The 20,434-nt window shown below is 41.4% G+C and overlaps 1 protein-coding gene across 1 annotated transcript in view; it reads left to right on the top strand.

The window, feature by feature from the left end:
• LOC146830518 (complement C4-B-like) overlaps positions 1–20,434 on the top strand; it is a 554,995-nt gene that overhangs the window by 30,491 nt on the left and 504,070 nt on the right. Inside the window, exon 2 of the mRNA XM_085604724.1 lies at positions 10,749–10,941. Coding sequence (XP_085460850.1) covers positions 10,749–10,941 — 193 coding nt within the window. The remainder of the gene's footprint in view (positions 1–10,748; positions 10,942–20,434) is intronic.

Genomic DNA, 20,434 nt, shown 5'->3' with positions numbered 1-20,434 from the left:
GTAATCAAAACTGTAATACCTAGAGCATTTCCTTTAGAAATTACATATATGAGAGGGCCTTATTGGCATCAAAATTATGGTTAGTGCTCTAAAAGACTAAAATAAGGACATATTTTCTGAGTTTTCAAATAGCGACTAAGCACTTTTAAATTATTTGTTATCTTTATGTTGTTTTATCCAGTTGACCACTTGATTAAATGTTGCACTTAGGGGAGAGGATCTGGTGTTACTTCCAGAACTGCAGACTTTGCAACTGGGGAACCAGGTTGAAGTTTCTGCTTCAGCTCGACATTCTGTGATTCTGGTCAAATCACTTAGTCTCCCCATGTCTACAACCAAAATGAATTTGTTCTTGTGTGATGAATCCAATGCTCATGTAAAGCACTCCAATACCTGACAAGTCTGCACTATATAACACTGCAAAAACACAAAATAATAAGTGTTTTGCACACTTCTGTCATTGGGCTATATTTGGGCTACATCTGGGTGATTTTGGGCTACATTTGGGCTCTTTTGTCTCCGGTGGCCATCTTGGGAGATTTATTTGTTATGAAGTTTCCTAATTTCCTCATGTACTGCAGTCTCCTCAGTAGGAAATGCTTTCAGTTTTTTACTTTGATTCCATCGTGAAGGTATTCAGATATGTCACACATTTGCCATAAATTCTGAATGTTAGCACTCTAGTTGCTCATTAGATCACTGTAGTAAAACTACTGTTCACCATGGAAGTCTGCTCCTGGTATTAAAAGTGCATGTTTCAGTCTGCATGTCAGAATTTTTTAATGAAATAGAAGAGGATTTGAGAAGTCACTCAAAATGTGCCCTCATTTTCTTTCTTCAGCATTAATCATAATTTCTATGGCAAAATGAACCCCCTCATTGTGTTCCTTTTTAAATTAAATGTTTTAAGTGTTACCAGTTTATTCCAATCAAGATGGCTTCAGGTGTGCCATACGTTTATCATAAGTAGGACTGTTAGCGCTCTAGTAGTTCTTTGGAACACTCTGGGAAGCTGCAGTAGAACACAAAGGAATCAACTGACAGTCTCTGCCCTTGTTGGATGTACATGTTTTACTGAAAATGTCAGACTTCATTCTCACATGACTGAGAAAGATAATGTGAATTTACAGAAAATAAGCTCTCAGTTTAGCTTATAGATCACCTTCCAAACCTCTGTGGTAAAAGCATGAGAAAATATTTTTCTCTCAATCATGATATCCCAACAGAAGGCTTTTTCACATGGTGAAATCACCTTAGAACATACCACAGTTCCTAAAATGAGTATGGTACCATCAACAAATGATTTATAATGTAACTAAAGTCTTAAAACCTTCTATTAACTGCAATGCTTTTTAATGAGGTGCTATCATGTATATTGGTCCCAAGATGGCTGCCAACACTTCTTGGATGAAGTGCTGACAGCCAATCAGATCTCAGGATGAGATGTGTGGTTAGGCTCCGTCCACATATATATATGCTTTCAAATGCTATTTTCTCAGGAAATACTGAACAGATTTACACCAAACCTGCAAAAGGCACTTCATGGACCTTATGGCTACCTCTCTGCCAAATTTCACGTAATTCTGTTCAGCCGTTCGGGCTGTAGCTGCGACTAAAGTCCCTATGAAAAAATCCATGGGGAAAACGCGTTTTGGGACCCCCCTTTTTCTCGGTCCCCGCTTGACGAATCACCCCGACACTTTCAGGGTAGGAGCGGAGCGGAGCGCCCCATTAGTTTTGAGAATTTCGCGAGGATTCGTCAATCGGCGCCAAAGTTATTCAAAATAGAATTTTGAGATTTCCTATGGAAACTCGGTCCTAACTATAACTATCTACTGGCGACCGCCAGTAGATAATATATATATATATATATATATATATATATATATATATATATATATATATATATATATATATATATATATATATATATATATACACTGTGTCATTTTTGAAAAAACAAATGCCAAGCCCAATTCACTTCAGCTTGAATTTAGTTTATTCCATACAGCGAAACCACCCGACGCGTTTCGGAGCAGTCGCCTCCTTCCTTAATCACAGGTCGTATATACATATATATTAGTTATAGTTAGGACAAAGTTTCCATAGGAAAAGCATTTTTTGATGGGCTTATGACATTGGCGTCGTTTGACGAATCTTTGCGAACATTTCCAAAAAGTTTCTTTTTTCAGATCAGCTCCTATCTTGAAAGTTTGGGGGTGATTCGTCAAGGGGGGGCTGAGAAAAAAGGCGGTCCCAAAATGTGTTTTCTCCATGCAATTTCCATAGGAAACTTTAGACAAGGCTACAGGTCAAACTACTGAACAGATTTATGCCAAATTTGACAGGGAGAAAGGTCTTGGTCCAGAAAGCACACTTTTGTTTAAATGGGGTAAATCCGTTCAGTAGTTTTTGAGAAATATACAATTTTACAGATATCGATATTTGAGAATTTTGACATCTGATTGGCTGAGGCGTTACGAGCACGAGCTTGCGGCTGATTGGCTGTGAACAGTTGAAACTCGAAAGTGTTGGCAGCCATTTTGTGACTTAGTTGAAAGGAGTAGGGGGAAAAAAGAAAACAATTGTATAAGAGAGTATAGTAGGAACACTGTGGACTTAGTTTAAGCAGTCTGTACGGTGCAGAGGCAGGGACTTTGAATGTTGCGTAGGCTGTGGAAATCACGTCCGCAGAACAACTGTGTGCGGTATTGCGGTATGGTTGTGTAGGATCTGGAAAGCCCGTCGGGAAAACAATGCGCCGTATTGCGGCAAGCAGTGTATCGGGTGCACACACAGGTAGTGTGAATGTTACGTAGGCCGTGGAATTTACGTCCGCAAAACAACGATGCGCTGTATTGCGGCAATGTGCAGTAGGCTGTGGAAATCATATCGGAAAAACAACAATGCGCCGTATTGCGGTCTTCCTTTAATATAATGAGCAGTAATGTTTACTTATAATGCAGTGTTTACTTTTATCACGGATGGTGTCACTTTGTTAGAGGAAATTTAATATTATGTGGGAGGGCCTGTTCTCTCCCTGTGCGCGGAACCAAATTAACGTTTAATTGGCTGAGGTGTTCCAACAACTAGCTTAATGTTTATTGGCTGCGAACCATTGAGAGCAGAAGTGTTGCTACCCATTCTGTCCCCCTCCGCAGAGTAGCAAGGACATCTGATTGACTCACATGTTCCAAGCAGGATCTTCCAGAGCTTAATGTTCATTGCTGGGAGCCATTGAAAGTAGAAGTGTTGCCAGCCATTCCCTCCACCTCCGCGGAGTAGCAGGGACATCTGATTGGTTGACGTGTTCCAAGCAGGACCTTCCCAAGCTTAATGTTCATTGGCTGTAAACCATTGAAAGTAGAAGTGTTGTCAGCGATTCCCTCCCCCTCCGTGGAGTATCAGGGACATCTGATTGGGTAACGTGTTCCAAGCAGGACCTTCCCAAGCTTAATGTTCATTGGCTGTGAAGCATTAAAAGTAGAAGTATTGGCAGCCATTCCCTCCCCCTCTGCGGAACACCATGGACATTTTATTGACTAAAGTGTTCCGAGTACAAGTTTGCTCCTTATTGGGTGGGAACGGTTCACTGTTGTCAGCCATTTTGTGGCACACTTCAAAGGAGTACCGGAAAAAGAAAGCAGTAGAGGGGAGGGTAGGAACACCATTAACTCTGTACAGTGGTCACAAGATGGTAGACAGGGACTGTGAAGGTAAAAATTGTTTTTTATATATTTTAAGTGCCATTTATATAATTTGCGTGGGGCCTACAGGAGAAGAAGAATAAGGACCACAACAAAAAAATGAAAATTTTTACAATTTCTATTCTGTGGAAGTCGGGAACAATTTTTAGGATATTAAACCTACAAAATATCACAAAAAACTAAAACAAAATTACTGAACAAACCATAGGTTTAATGAACATTATAGTTAGAAATTAGCTTTTAAAAAACCTTTGAAATTCACTGAAAAAAACATAGATTTCAAGGACGTTATAGTTAGAAATTAGCATTTAAAAAACCTTTGAAATTCTCTGAAGAAACCATAGGTTTCAGGGACGTTATAGTTAGAAATTAGCATTTAAAAAACCTTTGAAATTCACTGAAAAAACCATAGGTTTCCGGGTCGTTATAGTTAGCTGGACATTTCATTCGTACAAAACCAGAGAAATTCCAGCGTTATAGTTAGTTCAGCTAACTATAACTCACGCACCCGCAATGCACTGCTCATGACGTCACATATTACACCATTCATGGCATGGTCAGTGACATCACTGATGGCATCTCAAATGACATCACTGATGACATCACGGACAACATCATCCAGTGACTGTGTTTCTGTAATTTTTAAATATATTTTATATATATTCCTAGGTGTATTGAAGAATGAGTGGGTTTATAAGTGTCTGGATGATTTAGTAGGTGAGTGACTGACTGTATAAGTGAGTGATTAAATGTGTCTTACTGAATGCATGGGTTAATGACTAAACTGTGTGAATGTCTGTATCACTCTGTCTGTTGTTGTGCAAGCTGCTGCATGGGTTGGTCAGTAGCTACATGAGTGTCTATATAGGTTATTGATTGGTTGTCTGAGTATTTTTTGGGGGAGATTGAGTGTGTGTGTTGGTGGGTGGGAGGTGTGTGCAAAGATGTGTGAGTGGTTGATTCACTGAGTGTATGGGTTCAAGAGTGCATGTGGAAATAGCTGTATGGGTAGGCAAGTGTGTGTATCGGTGTGTTGGTGAGTGAATGAATGTCTCAGTGGTACATGTCCAAGGAACTACATATGTAAAAGGCAGTGTATGTGAGAGTTGAAGTATATAAAGGACTCTACATGATAGTCAGTGATTGTAAGACTGGCTGTATAAATAAGTGTGTACTGGTATCACTGATTATATAACACTGTAAGTATGCATTAGTATCTGTATGACTAAGTGAGGTGCTGTGTGTATAATTGTATAGAAGAGTAAATGGGAGTATGATAGTTTCTTAGCATGACTGAGTAGGTGTGTGAGTAACTGCATGGATGAGTGGCAGTGTGTGATTGTCTTTATAGGTGCATGAGTGCATATGATAGTGTTGTATTGATGAGTGACTGCATGTATGAGTGATTGTATGGATGAATGAGTGGATATGTGTGCAGACCTAGCAATCAGTGAGTGCATATGGAGTAACTGGTATTGGTGTGTCAATTATTTAGAAATTGGTAGTCTGTAATTTACAGTGGGTATATCAAAGTTAATATTAGAGTGTGAAGAGGTGCATCAGATTTTCACGTGGATGATGTCATCAGTGATGTCATCAGTGATGTCATTTGAGATGTCGTCAGTGATTTCATCAGTGATGTCACTGACCATGTCATGAATGATGTAATATGTGACGTCATGAGCAGTGCATTGCGGGTCGCAGGTTATAGATTCCTGAACTAACTATAACAGTGCAATTTCTCTGGTTTTGTACGAGTGAAATGTCCAGCTAACTATAATGTCCCTGAAACCTATGTTTTTTTCAGTGACTATATATATATATATATATATTCACTTAAAAAACCATAGGTTTCACACATGTTATAGTTAGCTGGACATTTCACTCGTAAAAAAACAATGAAATTCCCCCGTTATAGTTAGTGCAGGCAACTATAAATCACGCGACCGCAATCCTCTGCTGATGACGTCAGATATTACATCACTGATGACATATGTGTCTTTATGAAAAATAAATATTTGTAATATATGTATAGCTAAAGATTAATGGAAGAAGACATGGGTAAATAAGTGTCTATATACAGTGATGTAATATCTGACGTCATCCGCAGAGGATTGCGGTCGTGTGAGTTATAGTTGCCTGCACTAACTATAACGGGGGAATTTCATTGGTTTTTTACGAGTGAAATGTCCAGCTAACTATAACATGTGTGAAACCTATGGTTTTTAAGTGAATTTGCAAGGTTTTTTAAATGCTAATTCGTAACTATAACGTGTGTGAAACCTATGGTTTTTTCAGTGAATATATAAACATATAAATATAATCTGCATATCTATATAAATATAAATTCATGCAAACATATACATATATGCATACATATGCATGGTATCTACATGAAAGTTTGAAAAACTCTAATACAAGCAAAGCTAAAAAGCCACCTAATTACAAAGAGAATTGCTTTAACTTAAACGAGGGCGAGACCTATTGCATTTTCAATGCTCGTTTACTTTGATTCCATCAAGAAGGCATTCAGATGTGTCCCACATTTTCCATAAATTCTGAATGGTAGCACTCTAGTTGCTCATTAGATCACTGTAGTAAAGCTACTGCTCACCAGGGAAGTCTGCTGCTGGTATTGAAAGTGCATGTTTCAGTCTGCATGTCTGAATTTTTTAATGAAATAGAAGAGGATTTGATAAGTCACTCAAAATGTGCCCTAATTTTTCTTTTTTCCTCACTAATCATAATTTCTATGGCAAAATGAACCTCCTCATTGTGTTCCTTTTAAATTAAACTACTCACTCTCTACTACTCACTCGCCACTACTTTCTACTACTCACTCTCTACTACTCACTTTCTACTACTCTCTACTACTCTACTACTCTCTACTACTCACTCTCTACTACTCACTCTCTACTACTCTCTACTACTCTCTACCACTCACTCTCTACTACTCTACTACTCCCTCTCTACTACTCTCTCTACTACTCACTCTCTACCACTCTCTACTACTCTCTACTACTCTCTACTACTCTCTACTACTCTCTACTACTCACTCTCAACTACTCACTCTACTACTCTCTCTACTACTCACTCTACTACTCACTCTACTACTCTCTACCACTCACTCTCTACTACTCTCTCTCTCTACTACTCACTCTCTACTACTCACTCTACTACTCTCTACTACTCTCTACTACTCTCTCTGCTACTCACTTTCTACTACTCTCTACTACTCACTCTCTACTACTCACTCTCTACTACTCTACTACTCTCTACTACTCTCTCTACTACTCACTCTCTACTACTCACCCTCGACTACTCTCTACTACTCTCTCTCTACTACACACTCTCTACTACTTGCACTCTACTACTCACTCTACTACTCACTCTACTACTCACTCTCTACTACTCCCTACTACTCCCTACTACTCACTCTACTACTCACTCTCTACTACTCTCTACTACTCACTCTCTACTTCTCCACTACTCTCTACTAATCACTCTCTACTACTCACTCTGTACTACTCTCTACTACTCTCTCTACTAACTCTCTACTACTCTCTACTACTCACTCTCTACTACTCTCTACTACTCACTCTACTACTCATTCTCTACTACTTATTCTCTACTACTCTCTCTCTGCTACTCAGTCTCTACTACTCACTCTCTCTACTACTCTCTCTCTACTACTCACTCTCTACTACTCACTCTCTACTACTCTCTCTCTTCTACTCTCTACTACTCTCTACTACTCACTCTCTACTACTCTCTACTACTCACTCTCTACTACTCTCTACTACTCACTCTACTACTCATTCTCTACTACTCATTCTCTACTACTCTCTCTCTGCTACTCAGTCTCTACTACTCACTCTCTACTACTCTCCACTACTCACTCTCTAATACTCACTCTCTACTACTCCCTCTACTACTCACTCTCTACTACTCCCTCTACTACTCACTCTCTACTACTCTCTACTTCTCACTCGCTACTACTCTCTACTACTCACTCTCTACTACTCACTACTACTCTCTCCTACTCACTCTCTGCTACTCTCTCTACTACTCTCTACTACTCTCTCTACTACTCTCTCTCTACTCTCTATTACTCATCCTCTACTCTCTACCTCTCTACCTTTCTCTACCTCTCTCTCTACTACTCTCTACCTCTCTACCTCTCTACCTCTACCTCTCTACCTCTACCTCTCTACCTCTACCTCTCTACCTCTACCTCTCTACCTCTACATCTCTACCTCTCTCTACCTCTCTCTACCTCTCTCTACACGCACACATATGCGCATATATGCATTTATATATATATGTATGTGTATATATATGTATATACATACATATATAAACATATATATAATCTGCATATCTATATAAATACAAATATAAATGTATGCATACATACACAGATATGCATGTTTCAGTCTGCATGTCAGAACTTTTTAATGAAATAGAAGAGGATTTGAGAAGTCAAAATGTGCCCTAAGTTTTCTTTCTGCAGCACTAGTCATAATTTCTATGGCAAAATGAACCCCCTCATTTTGTTCCTTTGCAAATTAAATGTTTTAAATGTTACCACTTTATTCCAATCAAGATGGCTGCAGGTGTGCCATACCTTTGTCATAAGTAAGACTGTTAGCGCTCTAGTTGTTCTTTGGAACACTCTGGGAAGCTGCAGTAGAACACAAAGGAATCAACTGACAGTCTCTGCCCTTGTTGGATGTACATGTTTTACTGAGAATGTCAGACTTCATTCTCACATGACTGAGAAAGATAATGTGAATTTACAGAAAATATGCTCTCAGTTTAGCTTATAGATCACCTTCCAAACCTCTGTGGGAAAAGCATGTGAAAATAGTTTTCTCTCAAACATGATTCATGATATCCCAGCAGAAGGCTTTTTCACATGGTAAAATCACCTTAGAACATACTACAGTTCCTAAAATGAGTATGGTACCATCAACAAATGATTTATAATGTAACTAAAGTCTTAAAACCTTCTATTAACCGCAATGCTTTTTAATGAGGTGCTATCATGTATATTGGTCCCAAGATGGCTGCCAACACTTCTTGGATGAAGTGCTGACAGCCAATCAGATCTCACAATGAGATTTGTGGTTAGGCTCCGCCCAGATATGTATATGATTTTACTTTTGATTTTCTCAGGAACTACTGAACGGATTTACACCATATATGCAAAAGGCACATGCCTGACCTGAGGACTACCTCGTTCTGGCTGTAGCTGTGTCTAAAGGTCCTATGGAAAAATGCATGGGGAAAACGCGTTTTGGGACCCCCCTTTTTTCTCGGCCCCCGCTTGACGAATCACCCTGAGACTTTCAGGGTAGGAGCTGAACGCAGCGCCCCATTAGTTTTGAACATTTCGCGAGGATTCGTCAACCGGCGCCAAAGTTATTCAAAATAGAATTTTGAGATTTCCTATGGAAACTAGGTTGTAACTATAACTATCTACTGGCGACCGCCAGTAGATAATATATATATTATCAGCCCCAGATCGAGTAGCTCGCTACCGCTGGTATTGACATCTTTGCCATAGACCCTTTACTAATACAGATTCACCAGGGCTTCCTCTTTGGTGGTAGCCAGGCTTTGCTAGGGTAAGATAACAATTAATAAGCCACATTGGTCGTAGCCATCAGTTGTGAGCTTGTGCCAACTGCTTGAATCGGGTGCTGCCCTCACTTTCGCAGACTTATACGCATGGGCATAGCTCCATGGGGGGTTTTGGGGTGTTACATCCCCCTCAAAAATGTATTTTGTGGTAACTAGTTGGGTATAAGTGAGTTCAGTCGGTTATGGTGATGTGTCTGTCAGGTTTCACCAGGAATTCTTACATACACACAGACAAAATAGCCAACACACACTCTCTCCCTGAAAGTCCTAAAAGATGTTAGGTTACAAAACATCTTGTTTTCCCTCACTTAGTACTCCTACCAATCTCCATTCCTCGCCCTTTCCATCGCCCCTTAATCCCCTCTCAGGCGCCCTGCTTGTGGTATAATGTATTTTATCATGATATGCCTGCGTGATTGTTGGAAAACCTATACCCCCCAACCATCATTATGACCAAGTTACACCCCTCCCGGCTTATGCAAAGCTTATGAGCTGAACCTGGGACGGATGTTTACACGTGCTGCAGCACTACGCAGGGTAATAGACAGTATTGGTTAGGCCATGATGCTGAGTTAGATACAGGTTAATGCACTGCACACATTGCTGACGTGGAGCCCCAAACATCACAGGACCACTTATCTATAATACACATGGAGACAGAGGAGGGGGTGCAACTGTCTGTCTTAAGCCTCGATGGAGTCAAGGCCCCCAGACTGACCTGTCTCACAAGGACTTGTCCACTGACTTCACCTGTATTTCCAATGTCCCCATAAATGCTGGCTTTAAGCTGCTAAAATTCAATTATGTTTATCATACTTACTTGACTCCAGCCAGGCTACATTGTGTGTTTAGAGCCACCCCTCATACCTGCCCCAGATGCACACAGATTTTTATCATATGACGTGACAATAATGCATGCTCTTCAGCCCCTCTGGAATGAGATATGTCAATTACTTAAGCGAGTTACCAGTATTAGGCGACATGTTAGCATGCAGAACCCTTGCCTGCTGGGCTTGATTGATGCCCACCCTAAGACGGACAGGGCTGGGAGAAAATTCATTCACTGCGCCCTCACTCTTGCACAACGAGCAGCAGTGATGAACTGGAGGCTGGCCTCCCCACGCCCCCCCTACTCTGCTGTTTGTCCTTAAACCAGTTGTTGCCTCGATTTTCCATGGTAATGTTTTATCAGTATAATGCGCTGTTGAAGGCAGATGCTAAGCATTTGTGATCTGGACATTTAAAAGCTTTCAATAAAGAGCAATTTAAAAAAACAATATTGGGAACTTGTTACGCCCATTTCTGCTATTAACAGCCACGTCATACATGCAGACATGTGATACTACGATTAGTATATCAGTATGACCCGTCCCATCTTTGTCCTTCTTTTCTCAGTGTTTTGGTCACCGCTCCTAACATCATACATGTAGATGTCGCCGAGTCGGTAGCGATACAAGTGGAGGGTCTCACCAGTGCCGTCACAATCGAAGTGTATTTTGAGAACCAGCTGAAAGGCAAGAGATGCTCCAACACAGAGACCTTCACCTTAAACAGCAACAACAATTACATGGAGGTCAAGAAGCTGAAGGTATGAGCCATCTTTCACTTGTTCCATCTCTGTCCCAGCACAGTGACTCTCTCTGATCTCTGAAAGCACAGTGAGAATCCTTCTCTCAGAATATTTCAGGTTAATGAAGACTTAATCTCCCCCCAATGCTGTGTGCAATGAATGTCCTCTCCTCTGCAGGTTGAGGATCCTCCTCTTTTTATAGATTCTTCCCTTCTGTAGATCGATAGCTCTTCCCTTTACAGGTTATTGAGAACGCTCCCCTCTGATGTGAAAATCCTCCCCTCTGTAGATGAGAATCATAAACGATGTAGATTACTGAGACTCCTCCTATGTGTATGCTGAACCCCCCATACTATTGGTTATTGCAGATCCTCCCTTCTGTAGGTTGAGAATCCTCCCCTTTGTAGGTTTTATAGATTCCTTCATTCTGTAGATTGATTGCCCTCCCTTCTACAGGTTATTGAGAATGCTCCTCTCTGATGTGAGAATCCTCCCCTCTGAAGTGAGAATCTCCCTCTGTAGCATGAGAATCACACTCTGTATAGAGGACTGAATCCTCCTATGTATAGGTTGAGACACCCCCCCACACTATTGGTTATTGTAGATCCTCCTTTCTGCGGGTGAGAATCCTACCCTTTGTAAGTTTTATAGATTCCTCCTTTCTGTAGATCTATGACCTTTCTTTCTGCAGGTTATTTTGAACACTGCCGTCGAACATGAGTATCCTCCCCTTTGTAGGATTTATAGATTCCTTCCTTCTGTAGATTGATAACCCTTCCTTTTACAGGTTATTGAGAACGCTCCTCTCTGATGCGAGAACCCTCCCCTCTGTAGATGAGAATCATCCTCTATGTAATTATTGAGAATCCTCCTATGTATATGCTGAAACCCCCCCCTACCATTGGCATTACAGAGCCTACCTTCCGCAGATTGAGAATCCCCCCTTCTGTAGATGAGAATTATCCGCTATGTACATTATTGAGATTCCTCTGAGTCCTATGTATAGGCTAAGACCCCCCTTCCCCACTATTGATTAATGCAGACCCTCCCTTCTGCAGGATGAGAATCCACCCTCTGTAGATGAGAATCCTCCCCTTTGTAATTTATTGAGATTCCCCCTTCTACAGATTGATTACCCTTCCTTCTGCAGGTTATTGAGAACCCTCCCACCTGATGTGAGAATCCTCCCCTCTGTAGATAGGAATCATCCACGATGTAGATTAGTGAGACTCCTCCTATGTATAGGTTAAGGAGACCCCCTACTATTGGTTATTGCAGATCCTCCCTTTAGTAGGTTGAGAATCCTCCCCTTTGTAGGTTTTATAGATACCTCCCCTTGTAGATTGATAACCCTCCCTCCTACAGGTTATTGAGAATGCTCCCCTCTGATGTGAGAATCCTCCACTCTGAAGTGAGAATCCCCATCTGCAGCATGAGAATCAGACACTGTGTAGAGGATTGAATCCTCCTATGTATAGACTGAGCCCCCCCCACACTATTGGTTATTGCAGACCCTCCTTTCTGCAGGTTGAAAATCCTGCCCTTTGTAGGTGTTATAGATTTCCCCCTCCTTGTACATGTTATTGAGAACGCTCCTGTCTAATATAATAATCCTCCCCTCTGTAACTGAGAATCATCCGCAGTGTACATTACTATGTTTATGCTGAGACCCCCTACTATTGATTATTGCAGATCCTTCCTTCTGCAGGTTGAGAATCCTCAGTTCTGTAGATTAGAATCATATGCTATGTACATTATTGTGAATCCTCCCATCTATAGGCTGAGACCCCCTCCTCTTGGTTATTGCAGATCCTCCCTTCTGTAGGTTGAGAATCCTCCCCTTTATAGATTCCATTATTCTGTAGATTGAGTACCCTCCCTTCTACAGGTTATTGAGAATGCTCCTCTCTGATGTGAGAATCCTCCCCTCTAAAGTGAGAATCCCCATCTGCAGCATGAGAATCAGACACTGTGTAGAGGATTGAATCCTCCTATGTATAGACTGAGAACCCCCCCCCACAACTATTGGTTATTGCAGATCCTCCTTTCTGCAGGTTGAGAATCCTGCCCTTTGTAGGTGTTATAGATTCCCCTCATGTAGATTGATTACCCTAACTATAATACTTGTACATGTTATTGAGAACACTCCTCTCTAATATAATAATCCTCCCCTCTTTAACTGAGAATCATCCGCAATGTACATTATTGAGAATACTCCTACGTTTATGCTGAGACCCCCTCCTCTTGGTTATTGCAGATCCTCTGTTCTGCAGGTTGAGAATCCTCTCCTCTGTAAATGAGAATCATATGATATGTACATTATTGTGAATCCTCCCATCTATAGGCTGAGACCCCTCCTCTTGGTTATTGCAGATCCTCTCTTCTGCAGGTTGAGAATCCTCCCCTTTGTAGGTTTTATAGATTCCTCCATTCTGTAGATTGATAACCCTCCCTTCTACAGGTTATTGAGAATGCTCCTCTCTGATGTGAGAATCCCCATTTGCAGAATGAGAATCAAACACTGTGTAGAGGATTGAATCCTCCTATGTATAGACTGAGACCGCCCCCCACATCTATTGGTTATTGCAGATCCTCCTTTCTGCAGGTTGAGAATCCTGCCCTTTGAAGGTGTTATAGATTCCCCCCTCCTCATGTAGATTGATTACCCTACCTATTATACTTGTACATGTTATTGAGAACGCTCCTGTCTAATATAATAATCCTCCCCTCTTTAGCTGAGAATCATCCGCAATGTACATTATTGAGAATCCTCTTATGTTTATGCTGAGTCCCCCCTACTATTGATTATTGCAGATCTTCCTTTCTGCAGGTTGAGAATCCTCACCTCTGTAGATGAGAATCATATTGTATGTACATTATTGTTGAATCCTCCCATCTATAGGCTGAGACCTCTCCTCTTGGTTATTGCAGATCCTCTCTTCTGCAGGTTGAGAATCCTTCCCTCTGTAGATGAGAATCATCTTAAAAAATGAAACTGAAAAGTTTCACTTTTATTTTTTTTTAAAAATGCTTTATTTAAAAGCAGTCTCAGACATTGTTATTTGCTGACCCCAGCAGGCCACCATCCCTGGGAGTGCTAGCCATTCCCAGTGGGCTCACAAATTGCAACTGCCTTAATAATATTCATGAGGCATGCAATTTGCGAACCCATTGGGAATCGCAAACAGTGTCTTAGACACTGTTGTACATAGCATTTTGCGACTCGCAATTTGTTGCAAAGTGCTAAAATCATACACCTGGCCAAAAGAGAGAATTGGGCTGCAGCAGCCTCCGCATTTTGAGGTGACTATGAGCTTCGTATCGTCCATATATGATACAATTTTCACATTGTACTCCACAATGTCCACTAAGGGGCAGATGTAGAAGTTAATTTAAGTGGGACTCATGATTGAGCCCTGTGGTACCCATTCTGAAAGTGAAATGCTATCTGACATGTGTGGGATTAGGGCAACTTGGAAGCTACTGGATTGGAGGAATAAAGTCATCCAACGCAGCGATGTGCCACCGACACTGCACAGCATAAGCCTCTGAAGAAGTAGGCTGTGTGATATGGTGTCAAAAGCCGCACTTAGATCTAGCAACACCAGAGCGGCTGTATGCCCTTCATCTGCACACCGTCTCAAAGTTTTGGTGGCAAGACGGAGGGCAAGTATTAACTTTAATGCCCATTGCTGCACATTTCTTGTTTAAGATTTCAAGGAACATTCATAGTACTTCTAGTAGGGCAATCTCAGTGTGTTTTGGTGAAATTCAGATTCTGCAAATGCTGGAGGATTCTCTAAGTAATTTTGGAGCTCTATAGCAGCTGCCTTTCCCAAGAGTTTCAGCATCCCGCAGCATGCCTCATTATTTAAAAGCAAATAACTACCGTTTGCTAATATAGTGAAAGTGGGTGTGATCGCTGGCACAGGATTTCCCTTCAAAATGCAAGCTAAATTTGGGGCGTGAACGTTGCATGCGCCATGCAATTGGATGTTCCTACAGACTACTGAGTGATCAGGTGTGGAAGTGCATTCCTCTCTATTTAAATAAACCTCTTTACCCTCTCTCAGGCACCTGTATGTAAATGGGAGTGACCAAACTTCATGCAGGTTAGCGATACCCAATGGTTCGTATCTGCCTAAGGCATACTGTTTCATATATGAACTGAACTTAAACAATGGAAATAGTAGAGTGATTAATCCATGGGTAAGCCACACAGCTGAGTTCGATTTGGCCACAGAGAATGGTAAGGGTTCCAACTTTTCAATATGCAATAATGAGTATGTTGCATCCTTAATGGACATGAACTGTTGTTTATCAGTCAGATTAAACGGCAGGAATAAAGATGATGTGTCCATGTAGTCCCAGGGAACTTTCCCAGCCTTCAATGTTTAAAAAGTCCAGGCAAACTGCATTATAGAACGCAATTGATTTTGACCATGATATAAAATAGACATATCATCCTGTACAATATCCACAACAGATGAAACAATATTATCTAGTATGTAAATTCTGGAAGAAAGGGTGTTAATGCTATTATCAATCACAGCTAGCACTTTTTTCAAATTTGCTTGATCGATAGCTCTTAATCTAGAAGCAGCTTCAGTTTGAGATAATTTCCAAACTTCGTTGTAAACAGCATACACCCATCTTTTGGACCTGCCACCCAATCATTCAGATTTACTTTGTCATTTAATTTGGACAAATTAAGTTTAACAGAGGCCAAGGTGGAGTGTTGCAGCCAGTTTTGACATAATTTACCTAAGGAATAGATAGTGACCGAATGGGAAGATTCAAATCGGGGATCCACCCTAACCTGTGTCTAACCGGGGAGCAGACCCAGAAAACGATGCTGACAGGAATCTGAACTCTTCTGCCATAATAACCATCCTTGATGATCCAGAATAGAAAAACATTGAAGGATGTATTAGTAATGAATGACTGCAATTCATCAAGGGACAGATCTGTGTGATTAGCCCATGTTGGATAAGCGCCCAGATCAGGAATAGAAGGGGAATTCACCTTTTTAGAAGTAGCCAATCCAAAGCAGGTGGTCTGAAAATTAGTAGAATTCAAAAACAACAGGTGGTTAGGAACAAGGCATGCACGATGCAGTGCTTCTGTGCCTTGTACCTGCCATGCTTTAGAACCCCAAGCAGATTTAAGATCAATGGTATCTTTCCACAGCTCATAGCCCCCTACAGCTAATTCATCCATAAAGGACTTTGAATACAGTAATTTAGTGTGGGTCAGTCTAACTTTGGAAGCTGATTCAGCAGTCATTTTAAAATAAAAGGCTTCTGATTTAGATACACTGAAATCAGAAAAATATGTAAATGTTTTCACTAGAGTTTTGGAGCTGCCTTCAACCGGTGCTGGACAATGTTCCCATTGCGTATAATTAATGACATTTCTAAATGTATTCGCTTTATGCAAGAAAGGATTGCCATAGTGTTGGTAACAAAACAATTCTCCATAATTTGCTGTGTCTAAATATAAATATCCAGCATCAAAAGCAGCATAATATTTCAAATCAGAAAAAAGAGCCTCGACGGCTTGGACATCCCAATCATCAGAGCGTATGTTTTGTTTCACAACATCCCCCATAGAAACACGAAGTACATTGGGGACATTAATCACCTCTGTTGGACCATTAATTTGAAATGTTACAGCATCCCATACAATCCCATCTAACACAGGCCAGGCAGTAATATTAATAAAAGTCTGGTCCCTCTTCATGACGTGTGATGAGGAGTGGGGTGCCAAAGTTCCATCAATTAATATAATTGCAGATCTTTTAGTTTACCAGACGGAAAAATACAACCACAAATCCAGTCGACATAAACAAAAAAATAGATATGAGCCCCAGCCACATGTAAGTCCAAGGGGGAATTAAAAAATGTCTTTTAAACCAAACAGCAAAAATAGAAATTTTCGATGGGGCCTTCGATGTTGTAGAGTTAGTGTCAAATGAAAAACGTGACTGGTCAACTGCACTTGATTGTAAACCAGGCAACGACACATCTGTGGGATAAGTATACTAAGTATCTTCAACTGGACCACCAGCCGGTGGAGGCAATAAAGGATTAGTAACTGTATGCATCTCAAAGGCAACGTCAGGCCTGTTGGTATTTGCCGGAGCTAAAACAGAATTTCTCAGCATTGCTGGACAAGAGACCGCTGGAGTCATACTAAGAAGAATAGGCCACTCGTTGTAGTTTGATATTGTCAATGGAGATGTACCTGTTATCCTTGCGACCAGGACGTGGAGGTAAAATGACTGTTCTTGTACCCTGCACGCCAAGCACTGGAACCGGCGCACGATAAGAGGGGCCGAACTCCTTCTTGTTCTCCACCTTCTCACAGACCAGGTCACCAACTCGAGGTAGCCAGCCAACTACCGGAATCTGAAGTGCAGCATCAGTTGTGGAGGGCAAGTGTTCCTTTGCAAGACTGTCTCGAGTCTCTTGTAGATTCAGCAGAATGATCATCTACGTCAAAGTGTGCGGCCGACGCTGACATGTCTAGACCATCAAGGTCCGGGACAAACATATTTATGCCAAAGAGCATTTTGTATGGGGTCCGCCAACCCAGAGACCTTCTAGGGAGATTATTAAGTGCACATCGAATGCTATACAAAAGGGCCAACCAGTTCTTGCCAGTACCTAAAATCCTAGCTGTCAGGGATTGCTTTAAGTCACTGTTCATTCGCTCCACAACACTATTGCCCAGAGGCCGGTATGGAGACGAAAATTTGACTTGGACTCCCAAAGATCTCATGGCATACTTGTACACCTAAGAGGCGAACGCTGGACCCTGGTCTGAATGGAGGGTACCACATGCAAAACTTCCCACAAAGACACGCAAATCCCTGATGACAGTTCGAGCATCAGCACTCCGTTGTGGCCAGACCCCAAGAAAACGTGTGCACTAATCCACTGCAACTAAGATATACCTATATGCAGTATCAGAGGAGAAAGGACTGCAGTGATCCAAATAAACACACCCAAGTGGTTTATTAGATATGTACAACTGTGTTTGAGGTGGACGTGCAGCAGTCGAATGTTTAATCTGCTGGCAAATGTCACAATTAATGACATAAGCACGAGTCTGTTTATACAATCCGCACCACCAGTAACGTTGTTGTAAGATAGTAACAGTCGCTGAAATTCCGGCATGGGCAGAAGCCATACCTCCGTGAGCTGCTGTTATCAAAGAAAGTCTGCTGTCCGTGTTGGGAATCAATCTGTCATAAACGTCGTTAATTCTCATATAGGGAACTTTATCAGCACTTAACTGATAAGAGCATTTAGAAGGGAAACCACAATGGTAATTATCACCCTTCTCTGTTGCAGCAATTGCTGCCAAGATGTCATCATCCACCTTTCTTTTGGATCTTGTAACTGCTGCTACTCGATATGTTGCCACTGCTGTTTTCGTTGCTTCGTCAGCTAAACTGTTGCCAACAGCGTGTACCCCGACGCGCTGGTGACCAAGAGTGTGAATTACATTCACGAGCGGAAGACGTTGTTTAAGTTCTGCGACTCGAACCCAAAGCATTTTATGTTTGATTGTGCTACCTTTGGAATCACGATACTTATTCTGAGACCAAAAGAATAAATTGTCGTTGTAAGACTGAACACAGTAAAAAGAGTCACTCACTACAAGAGTAGTCACTCGAGGATCAGCAAACTCCAGTGCAAGCACCAGAGCACGAAGCTCTGCCAACTGGGTGGTACAATCACCCAATGTCTGCGTGTGCACGACATCAGACTTGAATTCACCATTTCCGAAAGTACCAGCCACTATTGCGCAGGCCGCTGAATAAGCATGCTTAGATTCCACCGCCGGTTGCGCCGAACTGTCAGTGTAAATGATACAATGGTAATCCTCAAGCGGGCGCAAGGACAGTGGAGCTGGATGAACAAATTCATACTGTAAATACTCCTGAGTCTGCAATGAGGCATCAAAGATGAAAGTGACATCCGGAGACGTCAAAGTAGTGGCCCATTGTAGCCAACGTGGATGCAGAGCTTTAGAATTTGGTACACTGGTTTTTGTCACTGCCTCTAGGGCAGGATACGGTGTGACAACCAACATGCGTTTCCCTTGCGACAGCGCTCTCTCTTTCAGAATCACCATCTGCACTGCAGTCAAAACCTTTTCGACAGTGGAAAAGTGCATTTCAGCCAAAGTGTACAGGTGTGACTTGTAAGCAATAGGGGCTGTTTCTCCCTCATTGAATGTTAAGTACGTGAAACCCACTGCACCATGCACAATTCTTATTACCAGGTTTGTGTGGTTATCACGCGTCAGTAAGTATTTAGAAGCTAGAAGATCTGCAGGCAAAGATTGCAGGATAGCTGAATGTTCTGGCAGCCAGCTCGATTTGGAAAAAGCAGGTTGTACCAAGGCATATTGCGGCTTGATACCCTGGGCATAATCGGGAATGTAAGTACGCCCGAAATTTAAAAAAACCAGCAACGATTGTAGTTTTTTCAGAGTTGTCGGAGCGCGAAAACACGTGCATCTCTCCAGGAAGTTAGGTGCTAAACCTCGACCTTCGTTGTTGAGTTCATAGCCCAAAAACAACACAGTATACTCTGCAATGTGTGATTTTGCAAAGTTAAATATGTAACCGAAGTCCGCAAACATAACAATGATGCGGTCAACGTGTCACAGATGTGGCCATAATTCGTCGTCTGTGAGATAGATATCATCAACATACGCGTACGCATCATGGTCAATGCTCTCCAACAGAGAGAATACACGCGCGGCAAAGACACCAGGACTGTTTTTATAGCCCATGGCTAATCTTTTAAATGTTTTTGTTTGCCACCTAAAGTAAAGGATGTCCATTGACTGCTAACAGAGGACGTGTATGGCTATAAAAGCCATTGATGATGTCAAGTGTTGTTTTAAACCTTTTTCTCACAAGACTATCTACCAGGGCAGAACTGTGGGTATTTTGCTCCGTGCAGGTTCGACAATGAGAGTTCAAATGTCGATAACCCAAAACTACATGTTTAACTTTAACTTTTTCCCAACAAATGTTTTCGAACTTTCACTACCAATTATATGGATTGGCAATATATGGACTTGGTTCTGTCTCACTCGAACTTGAACTCTGCGTTCCTACATTGCTTCCATATTCTGTTTGTGGTCCGATCAAGGGAGGGTGTAGTGGATACAGGGTTTTATGTACACACATTGCTATGTTAGCATAAGCACTTTAGAAGTTAAACACCATCTTGCCACTTTGCTGCTTTTGCAAACAACACTACAGGTAGCTGTTATTACAAGTAAAACTGCTTGCTTGCTTTTTCTTCACATGAGAACGGTCTGTTGTTCACATCCCTAGACGTGCCCCGCGACCTTAGTCTGAACATTGTGTGCAGAAGCTATATGAACACATCATCTTTATTTCTGCCGTTTAATCTGACTAATAAACAACAGTTCATGTCCATGAAGGATGCGACATACTCATTATTGCATATTGAAAGTTGAA

This window comes from Triturus cristatus, chromosome 5_1 (genome assembly GCF_964204655.1).
Source record: "Triturus cristatus chromosome 5_1, aTriCri1.1, whole genome shotgun sequence".
NCBI classification, from domain to species: domain Eukaryota; kingdom Metazoa; phylum Chordata; class Amphibia; order Caudata; family Salamandridae; genus Triturus; species Triturus cristatus.
Note: the sequence above shows the minus strand (reverse complement) of the source record. Positions and strands in the feature narration are given on the sequence as shown.